This window comes from Equus caballus, chromosome 1 (genome assembly GCF_041296265.1).
Source record: "Equus caballus isolate H_3958 breed thoroughbred chromosome 1, TB-T2T, whole genome shotgun sequence".
Lineage (NCBI taxonomy): Eukaryota > Metazoa > Chordata > Mammalia > Perissodactyla > Equidae > Equus > Equus caballus.
In genome coordinates, this window is record NC_091684.1 from 197,470,454 (window position 1) to 197,496,784 (window position 26,331).

General features: G+C 41.1%; 3 protein-coding genes across 9 annotated transcripts in view; 2 read left to right on the plus strand and 1 right to left on the minus strand.

The window, feature by feature from the left end:
* Positions 1 to 5,419, plus strand: part of KLHDC1 (kelch domain containing 1) — a 49,163-nt gene extending 43,744 nt beyond the window's left edge. For all 6 annotated transcript variants that reach the window (XM_023624734.2, XM_070242421.1, XM_023624727.2 and 3 more), the window contains one exon: positions 2,747 to 5,419. In XM_023624734.2, the coding sequence (XP_023480502.1) occupies positions 2,747 to 2,915 (169 nt within the window). In that variant the 3' untranslated portion in view covers positions 2,916 to 5,419. The remainder of the gene's footprint in view (positions 1 to 2,746) is intronic.
* Positions 5,420 to 9,347: 3,928 nt separating this feature from the next.
* KLHDC2 (kelch domain containing 2) lies at positions 9,348 to 20,006 on the plus strand. The gene is made up of 13 exons (XM_023624803.2): positions 9,348 to 9,689; positions 11,869 to 11,948; positions 13,441 to 13,558; positions 15,625 to 15,740; positions 16,061 to 16,142; positions 16,310 to 16,393; positions 16,923 to 17,003; positions 17,078 to 17,136; positions 17,570 to 17,679; positions 18,079 to 18,151; positions 19,210 to 19,297; positions 19,398 to 19,450; positions 19,699 to 20,006. Exons 1-13 carry the CDS (start codon positions 9,537 to 9,539, stop codon positions 19,820 to 19,822), a joined length of 1,221 nt encoding a protein of 406 aa, XP_023480571.1. The 5' UTR covers positions 9,348 to 9,536; the 3' UTR covers positions 19,823 to 20,006.
* The window catches only part of NEMF (nuclear export mediator factor), a 54,277-nt gene continuing 46,866 nt past the window's right edge, over positions 18,921 to 26,331 (minus strand). Inside the window, exons 27-33 of one of the 2 annotated variants that reach the window (XM_023624793.2) lie at positions 24,984 to 25,061; positions 24,642 to 24,839; positions 23,048 to 23,080; positions 21,902 to 22,002; positions 21,758 to 21,801; positions 21,596 to 21,675; positions 18,921 to 21,322 (exon numbers count right to left, since the gene is read on the minus strand). In XM_023624793.2, coding sequence (XP_023480561.2) covers positions 21,245 to 21,322; positions 21,596 to 21,675; positions 21,758 to 21,801; positions 21,902 to 22,002; positions 23,048 to 23,080; positions 24,642 to 24,839; positions 24,984 to 25,061 — 612 coding nt within the window. In that variant the 3' untranslated portion in view covers positions 18,921 to 21,244. Of the gene's footprint in view, positions 21,323 to 21,595; positions 21,676 to 21,757; positions 21,802 to 21,901; positions 22,003 to 23,047; positions 23,143 to 24,641; positions 24,840 to 24,983; positions 25,062 to 26,331 lie in introns of both variants that reach the window. The other variant, XR_011428689.1, reaches the window with a different exon arrangement.

A 26,331-nucleotide genomic window follows, 5' to 3' on the forward strand; every position in this document is an offset into this window, starting at 1 on the left:
AGAAGTCATTGGTCTCAGTGAGAGCAGTATACATGTCCATGTGTATATATAAAGGGTCAAATTACGCATGCTGTTTTATAATCTGCTTTTAAAGCTCATATTATGGATATCTTTCATGTAAGCATATAATCATCCAGTGTAATAGATCTATATTTATGTTTGTAATGACTATATAGTGTTCTGTTTCACAGAAGTACAATTTATTTGCTAGTCATTGATATATATTGAGGACATCTACAGTTTTTGACTATGGTAAAAATTATGTGTGCAACATTCTTGTCTATCCCTTTGGAAACTTGCATGATCTCCTCAGGAGAAATTCCTAGAAGGGATATTGATGGATCAGAGGATATGCACATTTTGTCTTGTGATGACTCTTCAGTGGCTTCCACTGCCCTTAGACAAACTGCAGATTCCTTACTCTGGTGTCCGGAGCCGACACTTCCCTCTCTGCCTCCTTTCTAGACATGCCCAACTTTCACACTCTGCCCTCCAGCTATATTTGAACCACTCAATTGCAGTTTCTGTAATGAACCTTATTTCTCATCTCCGGGGCTCTGCGGGTATGGCTCCTCTGTCCGGAATACCTTAGTTTATTTAATTTGAGACTCTCAGGGTCTCAGCTTGGACCTCCCGTCTGGAAGGTTTCCCCTGGCTTGCTAAGGTTGTCTTGGTTATTCTTCCTATCTTATTCCCATAGAATCCTGTGCCTGTCATGGGAATTTCATTTTATCCAAGTCACAACATTTATAAAGCTTTATCGTTATTTTTATTTATTTTTATTTTTTGAGAAGATTAGCCCTGAGCTAACATCTGCTGCCAATCCTCCTCTTTTTTGCTGAGGAAGACTGGCCCTGAGCTAACATCCATGCCCATCTTCTTCTATGTTATATGTGGGACACCTGCCACAGCATGGTGTGCCAAGCAGTGCCATGTCCCGACCTGGGATCCAGGCCAGTGAACCTCGGGCCACCGAAGTGGAACGTGCACACTTAACCACTGCACCACAGGGCCAGCCCCAGCTTTATTGTTAACTGTTTATCTTCTTCACTAAATTGTAATCTCCTTGAAGGCTGAAATAGAATTTTTCTCAATATTGGGTTTCCCCCTCCTAAGACAGTACCTAGTATGGTGTGCACACTAATAAATATTTGTCATGTTAGTGAATGAATGGTAATGACAGAGTCCATTTCCTCATCTGCCTCTCCCCTTTCCCCATTGGGGAAGGGGCCCAGGAACTCTTGTGTCTCCATGGCAGCAGAGTTAATTTACAGCGGATATAAGATTCATTTCATTTGCTTATACTTTTTTTATATCTATGTGGAACATTTTCACTCTTACTTCTTATTTAGGGTTTTCAGAGTAAAGAGGAAAGTTTCGTGAAAGTACAGAAGAAGACGTAAATCTCTAGAGTGTAAATCCTTTTAAAAATGACAACCAAGGGGCCAGCCTGGTGGCACAGCAGTTAAGTTCGCACATTCTGCTTTAGCGGCCTGGGGTTTGCTGGCCCGGATCCTGGGTGCGGACATGGCACCACTGGTCAAGCCATGCTGTGGCAGGCGTCCCACATATAAAGTAGAGGAAGATGGGCCTGGATGTTAGCTCAGGGCCAGTCTTCCTCAGCAAAAAGAGGAGGATTGGCAGCCGATGTTAGCTCAGGGCTAATCTTCGTTAAAAAAAATGAGAACCGAGGTTAACCACAGCAGAATGGAATGAATCTACTTTTAAAACTTTTAAAAAGGATTTACTTACCTTTCTGAATTAAAGTTTATCAGTTGAAAGGGATGCTTTTTTGGTAGTTCTTAATCAAGTTTCTTTTGGTTTTAAAGTGCAAAACCCTCTTCAAAGTAGCTTAAGATAAAAATGGAAGGACAAAGGGGAAAAATGAACACCATGGCCCCCAGAAGGGGAGAAACTTAGGTGGTCTCTTGTTGGCTCTTTTTGTTTAAGAAATGCTCCCAGGGCCGGCTCCGTGGCCGAGTGGTTAAGTTTGCGTGCTCCGCTGTGGCGGCCCAGGGTTTGGATCCTGGGCGCGGACATGGCACTGTTCGTCAGGCCACGTTGAGGCGGCATCCCACAGCCCACAACTAGAAGGACCTGCAACTAAGATATACAACTGTGTACGGCGGGGAGGTGGGGGGCGGTTGAGGAGATAAAGCAGGAAAAAAAAAAAAAGGAAGATTGGCAACGGTTGTTAGCCCAGGTGCCAATCTTAAAAAAAAAAAAAGAAATGCTCCCTCTCTTCAGACCTGCTCTCTCAGGGTTGGCTTAAGTCGAGGGTGCAACCCTGTGCAGTCATTTCTAGGGGGGTTATGGGAAGACTGGGTCACGTGGAATAAAAAGGTATGTCAGATGCTTTATCTGGGGTGAGGGAAGAAAAAGACAGCTCTCCGAGAAGAGTAAATGGTTACTGGGCTGGGAGGATGTGTGGAAAGGGTCTGCTACAGACTAATCTGCTTTGAAATTAAGTCTGAATCCTTTTTTACTTAACCTTACTCATGGTAAGTTGTAATTTCTATTTTCATTGGATTTTTGTCAGATAAGTCCCTGTGCTATCAAAATAGACAATTACTGTGGTGCTCTGGAAAGAACACATACCCTATCATGTTCCAGACAGTACAAAGGAAGTACATAATTATGTAAAAGTTTCATAATGATTCTTATTTTTAAGAATAATTACCTATAAATATTTTACTTTGTAACTTCAGGTTCAAAAACTAGTAATTTTGTTATGTTTTGTTTACAGGTCATGCCTTGACTGCATTGGTAAAAATGCCATAATTTTAGAACGTCAGATATCTTTATTACCTCCTAAACTTCTGCAACAAGTGCTCAAAAAAATAACGTTTTGGACTGCAGCTAATCACCGAGAAGAACAAAGAGCCCAAAAAGAAGAAAGCGAAAATAAGTATTAATGGATCAGTAGCAATTAAGTTGTTATATACTGCATATATTCAATATGTTTAACCATTTTACTCAGACTGTATATTTACCCCCGAAATTGTCTGCCTTGTTTAGAAGATAAAATTTGAAACAAAAATGCTACGTTAAAGTGATTATATGGTGTAGGATATATGGGAAGAAGATGTTAATGGAAGATTAATTTATATTTATCTTTGTAAACTAATTTCCTTATAAGCTACAGAAAAAAATATACTTTCTGAAAGTAAGTACAATTGTAAGAGATTTTCACTCACTTTGTACTCTTTACTGGAAATATTACACAAATTTGAGGAGGATAAGAAATTACCCAAGGACTTCAGAAATCCCCCAACATATTGATAGATAGATGGATAAAAACACCTGATATCAGCTTACAGAAAGGAAAGACTTTCTCAAGTCACTTTAAAATTATCTAAAGCTTCTCATTAAATAACTCAGTTATTTAAGTAACTTCTCCTTAAATAGCTAATGCAGCCAAAACGCTAACAATGGCAAACCCTGGGATGGCATTAAACATTGAAGCCCTGCCTTTCTGGCCTCACCTGGTAAAGTGTTTTTACGCATTGTCCTAACTGTTGCTCACCTTCATTTGAGTAGGGGAATGAATGTCTTCGATTGTCTTTTTGTTACCCCTAAATTATTAGTTTGTCCAATTATATAAATATATATATGTAAAGACCATATTTTAAAATGTCTAAAGTGGAGGTTTATTTCATACAGGCTTTGAAATACTTTGAAATATTGAGAAGCAGTATGTTTATTACCTTTTGGGACATATTAAAATACATTTTGCCTTTGAAGTGTCCTTCTAAAGTAATTTCCATGAGTAATGAAATGGGATGGTAACCTAGTAATTTGCCTGTGTAGACTCCCCTCAGTTTGACCCACACTGTTCTACAGAGTTGGTGCTCAAGACCCAGGATATTGAAGATCTTCCCATTTATTTTTGGTATTAACTGTCTATATAGAAATGAAACACTACATTTATCTTCATATTTCTTTAAAAGTACTTTTCTCATAATTAAGAAATTGTTCACATTATCAGTCATTCATACCCTTCCATTGGATGACTAATAAAATGAATTACTAAAAAGTTCAGTATATAAAATCACTCTCCACCATACCACCATGCAAGTTCTCTCTGAAATTTAAAATGTTAAAGAAAATATATTTCTATATTGAAATATATGTGTAATTTATAATGAAAATTATGGTAGTTTGTAGTATGTCATTAAATTTTAGGGATATATTTTATGTATATGTACTATATTTTGGATGTGTAAAGCTTCTATTTATGTATTGATATATTTTGTGTTTGAATTTTATTTATTAACAAACTACATAGATTTACTATTTTCCTAGTTTTGTTAGTGTGAACCAGTCATTAGAATTGTTTATGCAAACAATATTTCAGTGTAAGTTTTCATTTTTTCTTACTATTTTTAGGCTGAATAACAGATTTAGAAAATGAATCTCACAGGTAGTATACGTCTTAGAAGCAATTATTTTATTATTATGAACTTCAGTATCAGCATTTTATATTTAAGGGAAAAATACCAAAACCTATTGGATAGTGATAGGTGACACTGAGTGGAATGAACACTTTTTAAAATGGCTTCTGGATCATGTGAATGCCTCCTCTAACCTCTTAGGAAAGCACTGCTGTTTTAAATGGTTTACTTAGAACATTAGAAGTTGGATTACCCCCTCAAAATACACACTGTCATTCAGGCTTCAAGAGAATGAGCATCTTTGTATTATCTGTGGGGCACAGAACTGATGCTGTTCTTACTTGACCTCATACCCTGCGCTGCTTCACAGAGTGCCACCCTGTCCTGAGGGAGCTGCAGTTAGGAGCGGCAGGGATGCTGCTCTTCACGTCAGCTTCCAAGTAAACCAGGGCTTTCCTGCTATTAGGAGATGCAGCAAGTCAGGGACTGGCAAAGCCGGTTTTGAAGTTTCATGCCAGGCAGTCTTCATTCCTCACTTCCCACCAGCTGATGATTTACTCTCCACTTTTGTGCCGCCGACCTCCGCAGTGCAGAGGAGCCCAAGACAACGGCAGCTCCTAACTTTATCTCTGAACGCTCCCCTCCGGGCTCTCTATCTGAAAGGTGACTCGAGAATGGTTGATGGTTTTTTTCAGGTAGTTCACAAAATAGGTTTTCTCAAGGAAAGAGAATTTCTGGCCATCTTCATTACGTCTCTCAGGATATTCTTCTAGTTGTCAAGGATTCTTTTGAGGTATTATCATTTTTAGTATGATATAGTAAATAGCATGTCAAAATTAGTGTACATTTTTTCCAAATGGTATCTTTCACAAAGACCTTTTTTAAAAAAGTATTAGCTTTTTTGTAGAAGCTTAAAAATATTCTTTGAACTTTATACTGTCAGTCCAGGCACAAAGTGTTTTCACCAATACATTATTTCTATGTGTGAAAGAGAAATAATAAAAAATAAACTAAGGTAGAATAACTTTGCTGCTGTCTGACAAATTAAAATTCTGATTCTAAACATTTCGAAGGAAAAAAAGGAATTTTAAGAAACAAATAATGCCCCCTGCCCAGCTTTACTTGGTGCCTGTTTTTCCATTGTATTCATGTGATTCTATTGGAATTTCCAGTTTGATTAAGTTACCATATAGTACAGCGTGTGGGTACAGCAAGAACATTTTTTTTATCACTCTGTTACGGACTGAATATGTTCCCCTAAAATTCATATATTAAAACCCTAGTCCTGGGGCCAGCCCAGTGGCACAGCAGTTAAGTTCACACATTCTGCTTCTGCGCCCAGGATTCCCTGGTTTGGATACTGGGTGTGGGCCTACGCACTGCTGGTCAAGCCACGCTGTGGCAGGCGTCCCACATATAAAGTAGAGGAAGATGGGCATGGATGTTAGCTCAGGGCCAGTCTTCCTCAGCAAAAAGAGGAGGATTGGTGGCAGATGTTAGCTCAGGGCTAATCTTCCTCAAAATAAATAAATAAAACCCTAGTCCTCAATGTGGTGCTATTTAGAGGTGGGGTATTTGGGAGATAATTAGGTTTAGATGAGGTCATGAGGGTGGGGACCCCATGATGGGATTAGTGTCCTTATAAGAAGAGGAAGAGACCAGAGTGCTCTCCCTCTCCCTGCCATGTGAGGATGCAATGAGAAGGCAGCCCACTGTCTGCAAGGCAGGAAGAGGGCCCTCACCCAAGTACTGAATCTGCCAACACCTTGACCTTGGACTTCCTGGCCTCCATAACTATGGGAAATAAATATCTGTTATTTAAGTCACCCAGTCTGTGGTATTTTGTTATAGCAGCCTGAGCTAAGACACTTGAAGTCCATAGTTTACATTAGGGTTCATTCTGGTGGTGTATATTCTATGGTTTACACAAATGTATAACAACATGTATCTACCATTGTAGTATCATATAAAAATCACTTTACTGCCCTAAAAATCCTCTGTACTCATCCCATTCATTCCTTCCTCCCCCCTAATCCCTGGCAAGCACTGGTCTCTTTACCATCTCCATAATTTTGCCTTTCCACGTCATATAGTTGGAATCTTAGACTATTTAGCCTTTTCAGATTGGCTTATTTCATTAGTAATATGCATTTAAGTTTCCTCCATGCCTTTTCATGGCTTGGATAGCTCATTTCTTATCAGCACTGCATAATATTCCAATGTCTGGATGTACCACAGTAATTTTTTAGGATTTTCTACTTAGATGATCGTGTCATCTTTGAACAAAGTTTTATTTCTTCCTTCCCAACATTTTATTTCCTTTTTTTGCCTTACTGCATTAGCCAGGACTTCCAGTAGGCTGTTGAAAAATAGTGGTGACAGAGGACATCCTTGCATTCTTCCTGATCTTAGTGGGAAAGCTTTGAGTTTCTCACCATTAAGCATAATGTTAACTTTAGCTTTTTTGTAGATTTTTTTAATCAAGTTGAGGAAGTTCCTCTCAATTCCTAGTTTGCTGAGAGTTTTTATCATGAATAGGTGTTGGATGTTGATAAATGCTTTTTCTGCATCTACTGTTATGATCATGTGACTTTTCTTCCTTAGCTTGTTGATATGGGTTACATTAGTTAATTTTTTTTTTAAGATTGGCACCTGAGCTAACAACTGTTGCCAATCTTCTTTTTGTTTTTCTCCCCAAATCCTCCCAGTACATAGCTATATATTTTAGTTGTGGGTCCCTCTAGTTGTGGCATGTGGGATGCTGCCTCAGCATGGCCTCACAAGTGGTGCCATGTCCTTGCCCAGGATCCGAACCAGTGAAACCCTGGGCCACAGAAGTGGAGCGCACAAACTTAACCACTCGGCCATGGGGCCGGCCCCACATTAGTTGATTTTTGAATGTTGACTCAGCCTTGCGTACCTGGGATAAACTCCACTTGGTTATGATGTATATGGTTTCTAAAATTTTTTTGATTTGACTTGCTAATATTTTTTTGAGGATTTTGGCATCTATGTTCATGAGAGATATTTGTCATTTTCTCTTCTTGTGATGTCTTTGGTTTGGGTATTAGGGTAATGCTGGCCTCAGAATGAGTCAGGAAGTATTCTCTGCTTCTATTTTCTAAAAGAGATTGTAGAAAATTGGTATAATTTCTTCCTTAAATGTTTTTCAGAATTTACCAGTGAACCCGTCTGGGCCTGTTGCTTTCTGTTTTGGAAGGTTATTATTGATTCAATTTCTTCAGCAGATATACACCTATTCAGATTGTCTGTCTTATGTGAGTTTTGGCAGATTGCGTCCTTCAAGGAATTGGTCCATTGCATTTAGGTTATCAAATATGTGGGCATAGAGTTGTTCATAACATGATTGTCCTTTTAATGTCCATGGGATCTGTAGTGATATTCCTTATTTCATTTCTGATATTAGTAATTTGTGTCTTCCCTTTTTTTTTCTTAGTATGGATAGAAGCTTATTGATTTTATTGATCTTTTCAAAGAACCAGCTTTTGGTTTTGTTGATTTTTCTGTACTGATTTCCTGTTTTCAATTTCATTGATACTTCTCTAATTTTTATTTCTTTTCTTCTGCTTACTTTGGATTTAATTTGCTCTTCTTTTTCTAGTTTCCTAAACTGGAAACCTAGATGACTGATTATAGATCTTTCTTCTTTTCTAACATATGCATTCAATGCTATAAATTTCCCTCTAAGCACTGCTTTTTTTTGCCACGAGTTTTGGTAAGTTGTAAACATGCAGGCAGCAGCTAAGGAAGGAGTTTCCGGCCTTGAACGTTTTAGTGAGGAAAGCCTTGTTGTCCAAAGTATTCCTTCTACATAGTGGTCCCAGCAAGAGGACGGGGAAGAGAGGAGAACAAGGCAGCTCCTCTCAGCAGCACATCCAGGGCGATCTTCCGTCAGCCCTGCTTACGGAGGGGGGCCTCCGGTGTAGCTCACCGTAAGCCTTACCGTCCTCTTGACCTGAGTGTGCTGACCTGTAACGGGAAGAGGGGACGGAACAGGATTCGCCGTCCTCCCTGAGGGCTGGGCGGTGACGCTTTTGGAGCACAATTTTGTAAAGCGGGTGGACGATGCAGCTCTAATTAAGATCCCTGCTGAAGCCCAAGAGCTCAGCGAGCGGAGAGCGGGAATCGCTCTGCCGGCACAGGCCGGGCGCCTCACCCGGACCCCCGCGCGCCCCAACCCCCTCCGCCGGGACCCCCAACCCCCTCCGCCGGGACCCCGCCTCGTTCAGCCGGGACCCCCAACCCCCTCAACCGGGACCCCGCCTCGTTCAGCCGGGACCCCCAACCCCCTCAGCCGGGACCCCCAACCCCCTCAGCCAAAGCCCCTCGCGCCCCCGCCCCCCTGAGCCGGGAGCACGCACGGCCCCGCAGCCGGAGCCCCGCCCTCCTCAACTGGGACACGCGCCCCGCCCCGCCCCCCTCAGCCAGACCCCGCCCCCTCTCAGCCGGGCCTGGCGTGCCGCCCCGCCCCCTCAGCCCGGGTCCCCCCGCCCCCCATCAGCCAGGATCCGCGCGCGTCCCCGCCCCCCTCAGCCAGACCCCGCCCCCTCAGCCGGAGCCTAGCGCGGCCCCCTCAGCCAGGACCCCGTCAGCCAGAGCCCCGCCCCCCTCCGCCGGACCCCGCGCGTCACCGCGGCCGGAGCCCCGCGAACGTCAGCGGCCGGGCGTGTCCCCAGGCAGCCGGCAGCGGCTCGGCGCGGGAGTCCCGAGCCCGGAGTCCTCCCCCTTCCCTTTCCGGCCGAGCGCTCCGGGAAGCCCCCGCCGCACGGAGCGCTCCCGGAGGACCGTCCCCGCGAGAACCTGGCCGCGCGCAGCCTCTCCCTGAGCGCCGCGGCGCGAAGAGGCCGCCCGCATCCCGCCAGCCCGGCCTGGGCCTCCGCGCAGCGGGCCGGCCGGCGGAGTCGCGCGGGGCGGGGCGGCCGCTTCCGGGGCGGGGGCGGCGGCGGCGGAACTGGCGGGCGGCCGGCGTAAACAAGGCCGAGGCCGCGGCGCTCGGGAGGCGGGGCGGCGGCAGGAGCTCGCGCCCGCCCAGGACCGTCCCCGCCCGCCCGCCCGCAGGCCGCCCGGGCCCTCAGCCTCTCCTCCTTTGTCTCCTCGCGACGGCCGGAGTGGGGCCTCGAGATGGCCGACGGCAACGAGGACGCGCGGGCGGACGACCTGCCGGGCCCGGCCTACGAGGGCTTCGAGGGCCTGGAGCTCGCCTGCCCCGCCGAGCGCAGCGGCCACGTAGCCGTGGGCGACGGGCGCCACATGTTCGTGTGGGGCGGCTACAAGGTCAGCGGGCGCCGGCCGGGGGGCGGGGGCGGCTGCTGGCGGCCCCCGGGCTGTCGTCACGCAGCCGCTGCCCGCGGAGCCCGCGCTCCCCACGCACCCCCTGCTCGCCCCAAGCACCCTCTCCCGCACGCAGCTCCCGTTCTCCCCCCATGCACCCCCGTCCTCCTGCTGCTCCCCCGATGCACGCCCCCCACCCCCGCAATCGAGCGTTACTCGGAGAGGGCAGGTTGGGCGGCGGGGGCTGCGGGTTTTATTGAAAAGCGCGGAGGCGGTGCGAGGGGTGGCGACGCGATGTCCCCAGCACTGTGCCCCTGGGGCTGACGGCCCCCGTTCTTGCGGGCGCTGGCGGCGTCGGAAGCCGCGTCCCCGAGGCCCCGGGACGGGCCGGCGCGGGAGTCAGCCCTCTGCGCTCGGTTCTCGCTCGCTGTGGTTCGGGCTGCGGGGCTGCGTCCCCGGCGGCGGCGGAGAGACGGCTGACGTGTTGCACAAGAAACCCCGTTCGGGAGGCGAATGGGAAAGCTCCCCCGCCAGCCGCGCAGCAGCGGCAACAGTTGTCACCACCAAGTGCCTCCCTTGGCCCGATCGCCGACCCGGATTAGTTGGCGCTTCGGGCCACCTGCGGGAACCCGCCAAGGGTCTCCCGCTTGAACCTCGCTCACTCCTGCTCCGGCCCCGCTGCGTTTAGAGCTTCCCAGTGACACCCCACCTTCGAGAGTGATTTCATTTGCTGGGTGGCTCCGATCCATTCCTACCGAAAATATTTAGTCTCCGAAATGACCCCCCCCCCCCCCATGGTCTCGAAGGCCAGCCTCTGCACCTGTGCCTTCAGGACTTGCTCGGGGACTCTGGGGACGGATTTCGCTTAGGGTACAGTTGACCGCTTTTGAGATTACTCTCCAAAGACAGATGGGGGAGGCCGCTATCGCCGTCCTGGGTACTTCATTTGGTTTAACGACAGGTTTTTTGCCAATCCTAGTTAATCTGCAGTGGTTTCCCCAGCCTCCAATGAATGGGAGTTTGGAGGGGGGTACTTGGTGGGAGGAAGGTGGGCAGGTATGTGGTGACCCTTATTGAAAGGTAAATTGGAGAAAAGTAAGCCTGTTGGTCATTCACACTTCAGTTTAAACTGCTTTATTCGTAGTTCTGTCTGTCAGAATCAGCAGCATTGAGGCAATGGGCCGGCCTTGGGGGTGGGAGATTTGTGACGGTGAGTTTCCGAGGGCAGAGGCACGGTCAGTGAAGTGGGTAGGTGGCTCCACAGCAGGCGTCCTGCACCTTTGGGCTGGGAGCCTGAGGGTGGGCACAGGCAGCCCTTGGAGATGGGTTCCTCGCAGCGGTCAGGTTCCTGCCCGGGCAGGCTGATCTCCAGGTCAGCCCGCCGCCCTGCTTCCAGCTTTCCCTCCCTAAGCCGTGGAGTGGAAGGAGGGGTGTCTGCGTGGCCGGCTGCTTGATTTCTGTCGTACTCTTCGAGCTTAGTACACTGACACCGTTCTCGGTGAACACAGCTTGTTTACTGTACGTGGATCAGAAGGCGGCCAGGGAGGTCCAAAGGCTGGAGAGGTCGGGCAGCGGCTGACGCTGCGATTTCAGGGAAAGGAGGTTGGAATCATGGTCCCACCATTACTCGCTAAGTCACCTTGGGCAAATTACCTATCTCTCTAAAAAACATGTTTTCCTGTAATATCAACTACTTTTTAGGGTTGTTGTGAGGATTAAGAATCCATGAATAGTTCAGGCAAATGGTAAGCCCCGTCTGTTAAGAATTATTACCTGAGGGAAGTAGAGCAGAACGAGGAACTTAAAATGTTGCATAAGGACTTAATGTTTGCATATTTGCAGTTCTACCCTTTCTACGCACAGGTGATCTCTCCTGAGGTCATGCAACTGAAACTTGGTGCATGGCCCGTCAGGATAAAGTGGCCTTAGCAGTTTCCCGGAGACCTCTTAACTTCCTGCACCACTGCGCTGCCCTGTCAGAAACTTGAATTCAAGGCTGTCTGTATTAAGCATGACCTTGAGCATGTGGCACAGGGAGGGGAGGACTGCGCATTCGCTGGAACTGTAACACCTATTTAACTTTTCCTAACTCAGTATGTCAAATAAGATAGGAAGAAATACACGATAGTTCCTCTGTAGAACACCAATTATTTTTATATTTGCAATTTTTTTTTGTTCTTAGAGTAATCAAGTCAGAGGATTATATGACTTTTATCTGCCTAGAGAAGAACTATGGATCTACAACATGGAGACTGGAAGATGGTAACTCTGGATATTATGAGGGGGACTAAAAAATTCGAATAAGGTTGCAAACAAAAAGAAACTCTGTAAAAACCATTCTAATGACTAAAAATAGTTTAATTAAAGATGCTAAGCTATCTCTGTGCTCTGAAAACAAAGTTCTGCTAGTTTAGCTTAGCTGCTAAGCTTAGATGCTTGGTATCTCTTTAGAGGTAGTGCAGTAATTGCTAGATGCTTTTATGGCCTTTGAAGACATTTCTATTCAGGGCTCCATAAAGGATCACAGTAATATTAAAATAAAGAAGCACAGGCTTCAGATCCTGGAATGGAAATAATAAAAGCTCCATATATATATTTTTCAAGATGTATGTCTTTTGTTACATGGTATCTTGAATGAGGAAAAGAATTTCTAGATTGTATCTGCTAAAAATAAAAGTGATATTCTATTTTAGTGAGTTCTCACATTAAAATTTCTATGCAAATCTCTTTGAAATAATGTATTTTTTTTAAAAAAACAAAACTAACTTAAATTTGCCTTCCCTGTAAACTGGGGATATTCTGCAAGGATCTTTTGCCAGTCTCCTGTGCCCTGGGCAGAGTGAATGCAGGGTGAGCCATGTTTGCAGATTCATGAGAGTCCTCTGCATGGCTGGCTCTGTGAGAACTTTGTGCTTTACATATTTTGCATAGCAGAGAGCTCAGAACTAGGAGAGTAGTCCTACTTGCTTTAAGAGTTAAAATAAGTCAGGATTATTTCTGTACATAGCAAATCAGTGTTAATCTGAGCTGTTTGCTAATCTTTTTCTAGAGAATTGGAAATTTATAATTGTTTTCCTTTCATAGGGGATTCTACATATTTTTAAAAAATTCAGTCCCAGAAAGGATTCTTTTAAATAAGCCTACCAAACTGAAAGCTTAGCACACATAAAGTGATATTGTGAGGAGAGCTTGATGTCCTATGATATTCTGAATCTTAGATTTCTTAGGTTTTTTGATTCAGATTCATTTTTAGATTCACAGTGAGTTAAAAATGCCGAGCACTGAGAGGAGTGCCTGCTGTAGCAAGCACTGCTAAGTGTCTAAATGGCTAAACGGTGACAATAAAAACACCTACTGAATTAACCTGTCAGGATTGGGATGTCTGAGTTTTCCTTTTGGGTTCCTCACCCACTCAAAAACAAAAACAGAATAACCACTTATGGCCACGTACATAAAAAGCGAACAGTTCAGTTTGAGAAACAAAATGGGATGCTCCTAGAATGCTAAAATGTGACACTCAGGCTTCTGGCGTCTCTCCTCCTGCCCCCGCGTCAGACCAGCCAGCAGAGCATGTGGAAAGGGCGAAGAGGGAAGAGCTGGTGGATTCAGTGTTGGAATTAGAAGAGCCCTAGAAATTATCTACTTAGTCCACTCATTTTTTTTTCCCTTTATTGTGGGGATAGAAAAAAAATGAATAGATTTTTGCATATCTTCCCTTTTGGGAAACTTATTTACATTCAGTTTTTTCCCTCAGGAAAAAAATCAACACTGAAGGTGACGTTCCTCCTTCCATGTCAGGAAGCTGTGCTGTGTGTGTGGACAGGGTGCTGTACTTGTTTGGAGGACACCACTCAAGAGGCAACACGAATAAGGTCTGTGCTTGTAAGGGTTATGGGTCAGGCAGTTTTATTCTTTTTTAGACAACTTCAGATTTCTAAGGTTAGCCCATACTGACTCCTGTCTCAGTTAAAAGATATATGTACTTGATTATGGTATGAATGTGCGTTTTAGTAAATTTTGTCTACCAGTCTTTATTTACCTAGGCCTTTTGTAAAATCAGTTTTGGTTGGTAACCTGTGTGCAGTAAACTTCCTAGGTTGTTTTTCTTTGTGCTCTTTGCAGCTACTTGTTCTCTTTGAACCCTGCAGTGTTAGATGAGTATTAGTAAACTAAATGGGGGTGATGGTAGAAATTAACAGACCACCACTCAGAAAGCCATAAGGATAAATTAACACCGACTAAATATTATATACTAATATTCCTGTAATATGGCGCCATAAGTACCATTGTTCAGACTTTGTCTGTATTTTTTCCAGATAGGAAAAAGATATTAGTTGTTCTCTCAGGCCAGTAAGAGACAGAGGCAGTCAGTCAGAAAGGTGCATATGATAGAGGTAGGCTCTTATAAATTCAGTTATTGGGCAACTTAGTAAGCACCTTATATGCTGAGCATTTGGTTAGACATTGGAGACAGAGATGAAGGACACAGTCCCCGCCTCTAGTTCACATTCTAGAAGGAACACATATAATTACTAATGGATTCAGTAACATATGGAGATACACAGAGCCTGGCTCATAGTAATAGCTCAGTAGATATTGCTGAATCTGAAAAAGAATCCTTGACATTCTGTTTGATAGGATAGATGAACAGAAAAAGGAAAGTCTTCACCCAAGAGGTGATGCTTGAACTGAATCATACAACTGGAAGAGGTAGCAAGGATACAGGTATCAAGATGCAGAGGTATAAGCAAATACATCTTGTTCATGGAAATGCCAGGTGGTTTGGTGTAAATGGAGCATATGGCTGAGATGGCTTCAAACTGCGCCCCTAGGAACTTGAGGCATTTCTGTGAGATGCCCTGGGACATCTGTTGGGGAGCAGAATGTGTTGGGCAGGCTCCAGACCACCCTTTCCTCCTCCATGTTAACAAGTGTAGCTCCACTTTTGTTTTTATACATTAGGGTTTAAGGTTTTTTGAGGCACTGCTGTAGGCTGTGGTTGAGCCACATATTTTTCAGGGCCCAGGGGGAGAAAGATAGCTTTGACACAACATGAGGAAGTTTGGGAGAAAGAGGAGCTGTGGCCTTAGGAAGTAGTTAGTACGTCACATGGCTAGGCTTGAGTATTTTAAGTTTGACTGAAAGGAAGCTTAGGAGTCTTAAGAGAAGTAAGAAAATACATATGCTGGTCAGATTTATTCAGGTACCGGATGTGCACTCTTTTGAAGTTAGACCAACACTTAATCTTTTAAGATTTATCCTTAGCTCCTAGAGTTAAGTAGGCACTTAAGACGTTTGTTAAATTGAGTTTGAAGGTGAAATTGCTAAGTCTGAGTTTTTTGGTAATACCATCCCGATAACTATAAATTAGATCATTACGACTCTAGGTGCCTCTCTAAGGCACAGAATGTGAATCAACACACCTCTGTTCCTCCATCAACACAGTGTGGCTATGGAAAAACAGTAAGCTGAACTAAACAGGGTGCTTGGTGACTTGAGTAACTTACATTCTGGCACCAGTTCCTTCTCTAGACTGAGGCTGGCACTAGTTTGCAGACTGGCAGCCAGTGTGCAGTCACACTCTTAGTAGCACTGAATTAGATGACATTCTTTTTTTTTTTTTAAAGATTTTATTTTTTCTTTTTCTCCCCAAAGCCCCCCAGTACACAGCTGTGTATTTTTAGTTGTGAGTCCTTCTAGTTGTGGCATGTGGGATGCCACCCCGGCATGGCCCGATGAGCGTGGTGCCATGTCCACGCCCAGGATTCCAACCTGCGAAACCCTGGGCCCCTGAAGAGCAGCGAGCAGACCTAACCACTTAGCCACGGGGCCGGCCCCTAGATGACATTCTTATCATCATAAATCACAGTAAAATTAAATGCCAACGTTGAATTTCTTTCACATAACCAAATCTAACTGAAATCATTGCTTCTGACAGTTCTACATGCTGGATTCAAGGTCTACAGACAGAGTATTACAGTGGGAAAGAATTGATTGCCAAGGAATTCCTCCATCGTCAAAGGACAAACTTGGTGTCTGGGTCTATAAAAACAAGTGAGTTAGCAGCACTATAGGTTTGGGCTTTTATTTGGAAAGTGGTTTGCCATTCAAGTCTCCTCAGCCAATAACCATTGTCAACACAGAACATACCTTCTAGGGCCCATATGAGGATTAAATGAATTCACACATCAAAGCACTGAACATAGTACCTAAGATGTAATTGTTAGCATATGAGCCATTATTATGTGAAGAAGTATTTTCATATACTCAAGTGTGCCTTTTCAACTTATAGCACAGGACAAAATAAGAAAAATCTCTTGTATCCTAACTTGTGGTTGTCTGAATTTTTAGTGTCTTGGTTTTTTATCAAACAGGTTAATATTTTTTGGAGGGTATGGATATTTACCTGAAGATAAAGTATTGGGAACTTTTGAATTTGATGAAACATCTTTTTGGGTAAGTGAAGTTTCATATTTGCACATGTCCTATTTAGTATGTTGAAATAATACATTTTGTTTGCTAGTAGTTTTGTCCATTTTGCCTTGTTAATAAATCAAAGGCTATCTAATTTTCCAAACATTATTTGTAAAATAACTCAGATTCTTCTTATTTACTTTTTATAGAATTCAAGTCATCCAAGAGGATGGAATGATCATGTACATATTTTAGACACTGAAACATTTATCTGGAGCCAGCCTCTCACTACTGTGAGTTAATGAAGAGTAATGAATTATGGGAGCAAGGCGACTTAGAGAAGGGGTTGGGGGCGGGGTGTAAATGATGGAAAGAGAAGATCCATAGCTTTCATTATTCTCCAAGGAGTCTAGAACTCAGAAAAGTTTAATGAATGTAAAGACTAACTCAGCAGCTATTATCTCATAGATGTTAAGTGGGATTGTCTGTAAAAATGACCTAGCACTAAAACTTAAGTTACTCAAATACTGGGTTTCTTTTTCCTCTGACACTGATGTCATATAATGTGCTAGCTTTTATTTTAAAAGATAAAAATAAAGCAAGCATTGTATTATATTAACTAGCTCATTCAGTAACACATCTCAAAAATATAAATTCCCAGTTTTGGTAGTCAGCCTTAAGCACTGCTGCTGACCACAAGTCTGCACTTCAGCTTAAAAGCTCAAGTGGCTCGCATATTCTTATCCCACATCTAGGGAAGACTCCTTCTGGGATTTATAGAAAGTTCACTTACTTATTAAATTGCTCTTATGCCCTTAACAGGGTAAAGCACCTTCACCTCGTGCGGCCCACGCCTGTGCAACTGTTGGAAACAAAGGCTTTGTGTTTGGAGGCAGATATCGAGTGGGTATATACATAGTTTCAGTGACTTGTTCTTGAATTATTCAAAATGATAACTACTTCATTATCCTTTTCAGGATGCTAGAATGAATGACCTTCACTATCTTAATCTGGATACATGGGAGTGGAATGAATTGTAGGTATCGCTTTAGATAATTATTTAGAAAAGTTTTTCAAAAAATTTTGTTTTTCCCCTTATTTTCTACTATTAGTATATAATGTACTTGCCTAAATTTTCTCTAACTGTGAATTTAAATAAATATGATGACTAGATCCTTAAAGAAGGACTTTTATCTTTTATTTCCATTCTCTGTTGCCATAATTGTGTTGCTTGGCAGATAGCATGTGCTCACTCTTTGCTGAAAAGAAAAGGTCTAAAGTTGACTCCACTTTCAAAGGAAATAATTCCTTCTGAAACATGTATTTGTTAATACTAAGAAGCCTTTTTAAATGTAAAGTCTTTTTTAATAATTCCATATAATTTTTTTAAAAAACTTCAGTATTTCTCTGCATTAAATACAGTAGCTGCTTTTAGACAGAGATTATTGTAACTTAGCTCTTATTTTCAGAATTCCGCAAGGCATATGTCCAGTTGGCCGGTCTTGGCACTCACTCACACCAGTTTCTTCAGATCATCTCTTTCTCTTTGGAGGATTTACCACTGATAAACAGCCACTAAGTAAGTCCTTTAAAACTATGAGAAACCATTATATATCATTCATATATATAAATAGCTGAAAAAAATCAGTCTATTTCAGATGTATCAGAGGGCTGTAGGGCTGGTTGGAAGTTTGCTATTAATTTTGATCCTATAACATACCTATAATTGTTTTTATATTACGACATACATCCATTCTGTCCAGTAAAGAAATGACCTGGAGCAAGTCAAAGCCCTGCTGAAGGGCTGTAATATGCAAGATTTACTTGGTTAATTGCAGAGAAAAAAAAGAAGGGAATACACTTTCTGTCTCTATTCACAATCTGATTACCTTTCTTGCTAAAGCTGTACCCTTTAAATATCAATGTCACATTGACAGAATAACATGCTTCATAGCTCTTTTTTATTTGCTTCAATTAGGTGATGCCTGGACTTACTGCATCAGTAAAAATGAATGGATACAGTTTAATCATCCCTATACTGAAAAACCAAGGTATGAAGTATTTAAACGATAATTTTTTATATTGAATTAATGAGCTCCATAGAGATGTACAAGACTGGTACTGATTTAGGAAATTTTGGCTGCATTAAATCCATCATTCTTTCAAAAATCCTAGCATTCACTAAGGTTTAACATCATACCTTTTGAAAGAAAACAAATGTTATCCTAGTATCAAATGCTTTCTCTTCCATCATCTGTTTATGAAAAATAGGGCTGGATTTTGATTTTTGTGTCTTCCTTCATCATAAAATTGATACAGTTTATAAGCTCTTTATTCAACTGAGTTGCACTGCATCTAGGTTTGTCATTTAAAAAAAAAAGAACTGGAAAGGAGAGAATTTCAAAACCTTAAAGAATGTAAATGGAGGGAAAAAAATCAGAAACTTTCAATTAGATGTGCAATAGTGCTGTATAACAAAGATTAAGAAGTCATATCATCCAAAAAAAGAGCCTATTAAACACTGACAGTTATTTTTCTTATTACTCGCAAAAAGAATTGTTATGAAGACTGCTAAAGGAAATGAAATGGTCAGAGTTGGTGTTCAAAACACATTCAGATATGTCAGCTTGCATTTTTTCCCAAGCCTCTAACCTAAGTATAGCCATGCCACTGAGACTTCATTTGACATAAATAGTCTTTCCATAGAATTTCCAGGCCTTCAGAGACCTTCAGTGTATTCAGCCAGTTTCAGCATCCTTCAGATGTTTTATCTAAGGCCAACTGGCCCTACCTATGAAAAGAGAAAGAAGGGAGGGCATATACTGTTCATCTCCTGGAAGGTTTTTATTGCTAACAAAGACCTAGAGAACAGATCATTCAGTTCAAACCCCTTGTTGCATACATTAGGACTGGACCAGAGAGAGAAAAAATAACATCCAGATAAAATTCTAGCTTTTGCTACTTTTCCTTAAGATAATTGCTTCTCACCATGATGTTTTGGTCTGAACTAAGATCTTTAGCTTTTATTTCATCAGCTCTATTCTGCGGTGTAAACTACCAATTTGGTGTTTTGGGTGACTTCAAACTAGGACTTTTGTTTTCAATATAGATTATGGCATACAGCTTGTGCCAGTGATGAAGGAGAAGTAATTGTTTTTGGCGGGTGTGCCAATAACCTTCTTGTCCATCACAGAGCTGTAAGTATACTACCCTATGGTAAAGGAGACTTTCTAATGTTGCTGAAACTTATCTGTGAAGTACTTGCTTTTTAATGTGTTCTTCATGTCTATTTTTCAGGCACACAGTAATGAAATACTTATATTTTCAGTTCAACCAAAATCTCTTGTAAGGTAAGTGACTTTTCACTTGGTCCTTAGGGATTATTTTAAATTGTTTCTTAACACTTTAAATTAGTGCTCTTGAAAAACCAGGTTTGTGGATAATTTAAGGGCAATAACCAACCTTCATTGATACAACTAACTAATTCCTATGGAAATCTTTAAAGAAAGTGGGTGGGGTTTTTTTGGTAGTTTGTCAAGTGAATGTACTTCTAAACAGTCAAGTGAAATTATTTCTCTCTTTCCTTGTCCACTTTCAGGCTAAGTTTAGAAGCCGTCATTTGCTTTAAAGAAATGTTAGCCAACTCTTGGAACTGCCTTCCAAAACACTTACTTCACAGTGTTAACCAGAGGTTTGGTAGTAACAACACTTGTGGATCTTAAGGCTTCATAGAGAATGCCTCTCATCACTTGCATGGACAGCAATTCTGTAAACACCAGAGAGTGGCATCGTTTGTATAATTATATGCATTGTTGTAGTTTACAGCTTTTTGGTTTTAATGTGCATGTGAATGGCTAGAGAACCTATTTTTGTGTCTAAAGTTTACAATAAATGTATTTAACACCAGTGACTGTCTTGTGATAAAGCAAAAGAAAAATGATACTTGGGCTTTTTACCCCGAGGAATGGTATTATAAGTCCTTTTTTGGTAACTTTAGGATATATATCTGTAGAAACATTATACTAATTATTCTCACCACTATAAAAATGGTGAAGTTCTTTTAAAAAACATTAATATTTTAGATTTTTTTTAAATGGCAAGAGTAGTCTATTATGTTGTATTTACGACACTAGGCTACATAATTATAAAGTTGTGTTTTTTTTTTTACATTAATCTCAAATGGAAAAATATTCTCAGCACTAAGCTAATAAAAGAAATTTTGGAAGGACCAACAGCTACTTAGTACTTTGACCTTAATGCTTTGGTATAGGGGCTGGGGCAAGTGGTCGTATTGACTATCGGCAGCTGTTGTCTAATTTAAAAAGTAACAGTTTTGTGGCTCATAAAAGAATGGAAATAACGTATGACTTTATTCTCCATTCTGTTAGGAGACAGAAGAAAAAAGCTGGGTCAGGAGTCGTTAGTGATAAACCTACAAGTGCACTTCTGATATTACAGGTTAAGATATTAAGTAACATGCTAGTGATAATTACTAGAGGTGGAAAGAAGAAAGTAAGATGAAAAGTGAAGGTGTATAAGTGCATGGAAGTGATCAACACCAATTTCTTCTAGGTGTTATTTAAGTTGAGTTATGGGAATTATCTGTATTTTAAATCTGGTCTAATATATTTTTTGACAAGTGTCAGTAAAGGTGGAAGGAAATTTATTCCTTCAGTAGTTAGGGTTTTCAAGACCTAATTCTAAATGTTTAACCATGCTCAACCCCCACCACCACCAGAAAAAAAACCCCTGTGATTGTCCTGGGAGTAACAGATACATTAGATGGTCTATACAGTAGACTCCCAAGTCAGCAGTCTAAGCAATGGAGCCACTTCACTGTTCCGTTTCCTTACAACATGAAATGAATAATTAATATTAACCTCCCAAATTCCAAGAAAATGTAGAGTAACTATAAATGTATACAATTAGCATTTAACTGTCCACAAATATTTTAGGAAATCCCATCATAGTGTTTCCTCTCTATAAAACTGGAAAAAAAACAATAAGTTCTTTTGGCGAATATAGCAAGGCAATGTTTAGTTCATTTTTAAATACGGAAGTCTTGTTACGTGGTGTTTTCATCTCTGGACTTCCAAAAGGCTATAAAATTGGCTCTTCGCAAATATTTTAGGATTTCATTCCAGCTATTTCCTTTTTACATTCAGAAGGTTGGGTGCAGACACTTTCACTTTGCCAGGAATGTTTCTTGATAAATCCGTGTCCTAAAAAAAGAGAATTGCTGAATATCTTCACATTCTATGTGGTCAATCATATTTCTTTTATGATAATTATGTATCCTCTGCTGTCAAAAGAAAGGCATTTCCAAAATTACCTGAAATGATTTTACTTATTTTATACTGCTTCTAATAAGACAACCAAACAATACCTAGAGCTTCCATTTACTACATAAAGCAGAAAAAAAAACAGAAAATTGTAACTGCTAAGATTTTTAATTGCACCACCAATCTCCAAAGAGTTCTGGAGGAATACTTTACCTTTACGCTGCGGAATAAGTCTTTTTCTCTTGCCGTTGCTTCTTTGGAATGCATGAAACTGTTCAAGGCTGTTTTTGCAGCTGTAAATAGAAAAATAAAAAGATCTACTTCTATTCAGTCAAGAAATGTTTAAAATAATAATTCAGAAAAGATTTTAAATACCTTTTCCCTTTTTCTGAACTCCAGGAGTAAGTTTCACTTTGTATCTTTAAAAAAAGATTTGCATGTGTTACTAAATAGAGACGATAAAACAATTCATAAGTTGCTGTTGTGTCAGCTGCTTTGAGTAAACTAATGATGACTTACTTATAGTTCGTCATGGTGGCATAAGGGGCACATATCGGAACGGCAAACAGTAGAACATCTTCAGGATGTGGCTGTCCTGTCAAAGAGTCAAACAGATTTTCCTAAAAACGGAAGAGAAAAACCATTAGAAAAGTCATTTATACCAGTCCTAAAAAAAAACAAAACTCTAAAACACTATCATATTAATATCTCAACTTAACTTTTATCCTTTGCTGATAGACATACAGTCTTAACTCTGCTTTACAGCTCCAAAGAGAGTTTAAGACCAATTGTGTTTAAAGACACAATCTTCACTACCAGTAATTTTTGCCTGGCATAGTGAGAAATGAGAACGATTTTCAAAATGATACTGGAGATAAATTTAAGGGAGAAATAACATGTTGGATATTACTCGAGTTGGAGAAAACTACTGTGGATTAAAATGATGCACAATAATGACAACAAAGAGATTTACATCCACTGCATGGAAATGGGACTGATACTTTGGCTAGACCATTGGTTCTCGATCAGGCGGATTTTGCCCCCAACACTGGGCAGTGATGTCTGGTTGTCACAACTTGTGGAGGTAGGGAATAGAGGGCTACTGGCCTCTAGTGGGTGGAGGCCAGGGATGGGACAGCTCCCCTCAACAAAGAATTATCTGTCCCAAAATGTTAATAGTGCCGAAGTTGAGAAATTCTAGGCTACAACAGCTGTCTCTTGCCTGTTCTTAAGGAGAAATCCTTGGGCTTCTTAGAGTTCCCATTTGGTGGGCTGCCAACAAGATTGCCTATATTTATTTAACAATTTGAGGAAATTGAGATTCAGGACAAAATGCTTGGTGCTGAAGTAGAGTGTTTACTATGCACCATGAACTTGTCTAAATGCTTTACATATCTTAACCTAGCTCTCAAAACAGCTCTCTCCTGGTAGGACAATTACTACCCCCACTGTTCAGATGAGGAAACTGAGGCACAAAGATCAATGTTTCCAAGGTTGTAGTTATATCTAGCAAAGTTGTGATCCACACCCAGAATGTTAGACTCTGGAGCTTGGAGTCTTATCTTAGCCTTTTAAGTTTTAATCAGTTAGAAGTTGTGTGTCAAATACTCTGGAGACTTGACTGCAGTCAGAGTGCCAGAGTGGGAGCCCAATACAGTGTCATACCTCATTTCCCTGTTGATCCAGGTCTTGCTCTTCCTGCTCCAAACAGAAAATTTTAAGTCAGCTACAACTTAAATTGAAATTCCACACCATTAAAACTACGAGGAGAAAGAAACAGTGATGTAACGAGACTGTTACATCTAACCCACAGGAGAAGGACTCTGAGACTCTCAGTCAACTGATTTGTGTCTTAATATTTCAGAAAACAATGCCATTCTCAGAGAAAAAGGACTATTCTCTGAAGTTTAAAAAAGACAAGACTTTCGCAGAGAGCACATGCTAAAGCAGTGAATGTTCTAAGGACAATTTAAATGGCAACTAAGCTTGATATATTTGCCAGGGGGAAAGGAAATGGAGAATCCTGGTGAACAGAACTTTTACTTTTCAGTCTCTGTTCAACAGTTCTAGGATAAATTCTTCACATATTAAGACAAGCTTAATATTGTTTGCTTTACTCACATTAAAAAATCTATGTGGAGATAACCTGTGAAAGCATGTTCAGAATTAACACCTCTAATGAATATTTATGAGTCTAGGGTTTATGGAATAAATTAGCAATATAATAATAGTGTAAAAATTTGAAGACCAAAATGAATTTTAATATTAACAAACAACACTGTTCAGCAGAAAAAAAAGAAAACAGTAATACATTTAGAATCCCTATAAGCATCACCTGCATCGAACAGGGCATGCCATTACAACCAAAGCTTTAACTGTCATAAATCAAAACACAGGCTCAATCAAAGATATTCTACAAATTTATAAAACAATCTTTTGCTCAGAATTTCAAGAAGATGTATATATTCCTACAAGAAGATATACTTAAGGCTGGGCTTGTTGTATTCAGTTGATAGAACAATCAGGCAACCATCTTAACTGGAAAAAATGTTAACTTCTCATTGGTTTTGCAACCAGGGCAGCTGGCACTTTAACTGAGTAGCCACTTTCAACATTATGCAAGATAATATAGCATATACTACTATAGAAAAACCCAGAGAAGTGCAGATTTATTTTCCTCTCATTTTCAAGACAATCTCAATTATCTGTCTTATTTTAGCAAAGTCAGTTCCCACCAGAATCAAATAAAACCTCTCCATAAAATTGATTATTTTCTAAAGGCTTGCGATAAACTTTTTTTTGATTTTGAGGAAGATTAGCCCTGAGCTAATAATATCTGTTGTCAATTTTCCTCTTTTTGTTGAGGAAGACTGGCCCTGAGCTAACATCCGTGCTCATCTTCCTCTACTTTATATCTGGGATGCCTGCCACAGCATGGCTTGACAAGCGGTGCGTAGGTCTGCACCCAAGATCTGAACCGGTGAAGCCCGAGCCTACGAAGCGGAACGTGTGGACTTAACTGCTGCACTACCAGGCCAGCCCCTGTGATAAACTTTTTATCAGCTAGCAACACCACCATTTTTATGGTCATATACTGCAATTCTAGTCTTTTAAGGTGTATTTCTAAGATGACTTCCCATTAAAAATAGGGTTACTATTCATCCTGGTTTTAGCACTCTAAGTCCCATGCCCTGGGACCCCTGGGATGGTTCGTCCCCCTAATTAAGAAGCAAAAAGCCCACATGAGTGGTAGCCATACCTTGTCATCATGTGGATCATCTACAGCCAAGTCTTGTAACTCATGAGTTACAACTGCAAGGGATGGAGTTTCTTTCTTTATGCTGTCTGAAACCCGTGGTCCACTTCTAGGTTTCTGGGGCTGTTTCTTCACTGGTTCATCCTTTGTTTTTCCTTTCTTCCCCTTCTTCCCTTTTTCTTCTTTGTTTGAACCCGCAGACTTTAAGGCATAGAGGAAAAAAGTTAATGTTGTCCATATTGTCACTATTTTAACAAAAATGTATTGAATGCCTTGCATGTGACAGGCAGTGGTTTGGATGTTCCTTGTAAAGCAAAAGAAGAAAACGTTTTAGATGTTACTTACCCCCAGCAATTTCATGATGAGTTCACGTTCTTCTTCATCTTGGTCTTTGTATTTTTCCTTCATTTTTTTCATCTTACTCTACAAATGTCAAACGATTTTGGTTGGAAGAATTCAGCAGTAAAAAAATTTTAACAAATATTTGTAAAGAAAAGGTGTTTTAATTCTGTCAAAAATGCTTATTGAGCGAGGTGCCATTATAATAAACAATGGAGGCTAAAAAGATGGATAAACATGGTCCTCAGCCTCAAGGAATTTTATCATCTGGTGGAAAAAGACGACACATACAAGAGTAAGGATAAATTAATGCAACATATTCTAAACGCAAACAAATTATTTCTAAGATAATTTAGAGAAAGACATTTCTTTCACCTTGAACAAGAACTGTGGGGAAGAAATAAAGCGAAACTTAAAAGTTAATCTTCAAAGAAGTAACTTGTATAGTATCTGGGAATCTAGGAAAAGCAAGGTTATATGAGGTAAAGACAAGACAGAATAGCTACAGCAAGTCATCACATTTGGTGAAGTCGAGATTTGCATGCAGAGGGGGAACAGGAAACAAAGCAGCAAAGCTAAGCTGGGTGCTTACTGCAGAGGCTGGTAAGACTTTGAATTTATCAACCAAACCCTGGCTACACACCCAAATCACCCTAGTCGTTTTTAAAACTACAGACATCTGGGCCTCACCTCCAAAGATTTATGTCCTGATTAGTCTTAGCTGGGGCCCAGATGACAAATTTCTAAACTTTTAAAGACTTCTTTAAATAGGACACAAAGAGACACTATTAAAGACAAGATTGATAAATCAGACTTCATTAAAATGAACAAGTGCTGCTCATTAAAATACACTATTACAAAAGTGAGAAAAGCAGGGCTTAAGATGTGAAAAGTATTTGTAATACATATATCCAAGAAAAGACTTGTATTCAGGATTTCAAAGAACTCCTATACATCAATGGGAAAGCTGCACAACTCAGTTTTTAAAATGGGCGCTTCACGAAGAGGATATTCAAAGGTCTAATAAACATGAAAAAGTGCTCAATATCATTAGTCATCAGGGACATGCAAATTAAAGCCAAATAAGACTTCAGTATCTACACAATTGAATGACTAAACCCTGACAACACGAAATGTTAGGATGAGGAACAACTAGAACCTTGATCCACTGCTCGGTGGGAAGTTAGTACAAGTACCACGGAAAACTGTTTGGAACTATCTACTAACGCCAAACACAACAGGTCCGCTCTAACCCAGCAATTCCACTCCTACTTATACACGACAGGAACACATACTTGTGGACCTAAACGACAGGTCTGAGACCGTCTACCGACAATACAGCAGACAGATCAAT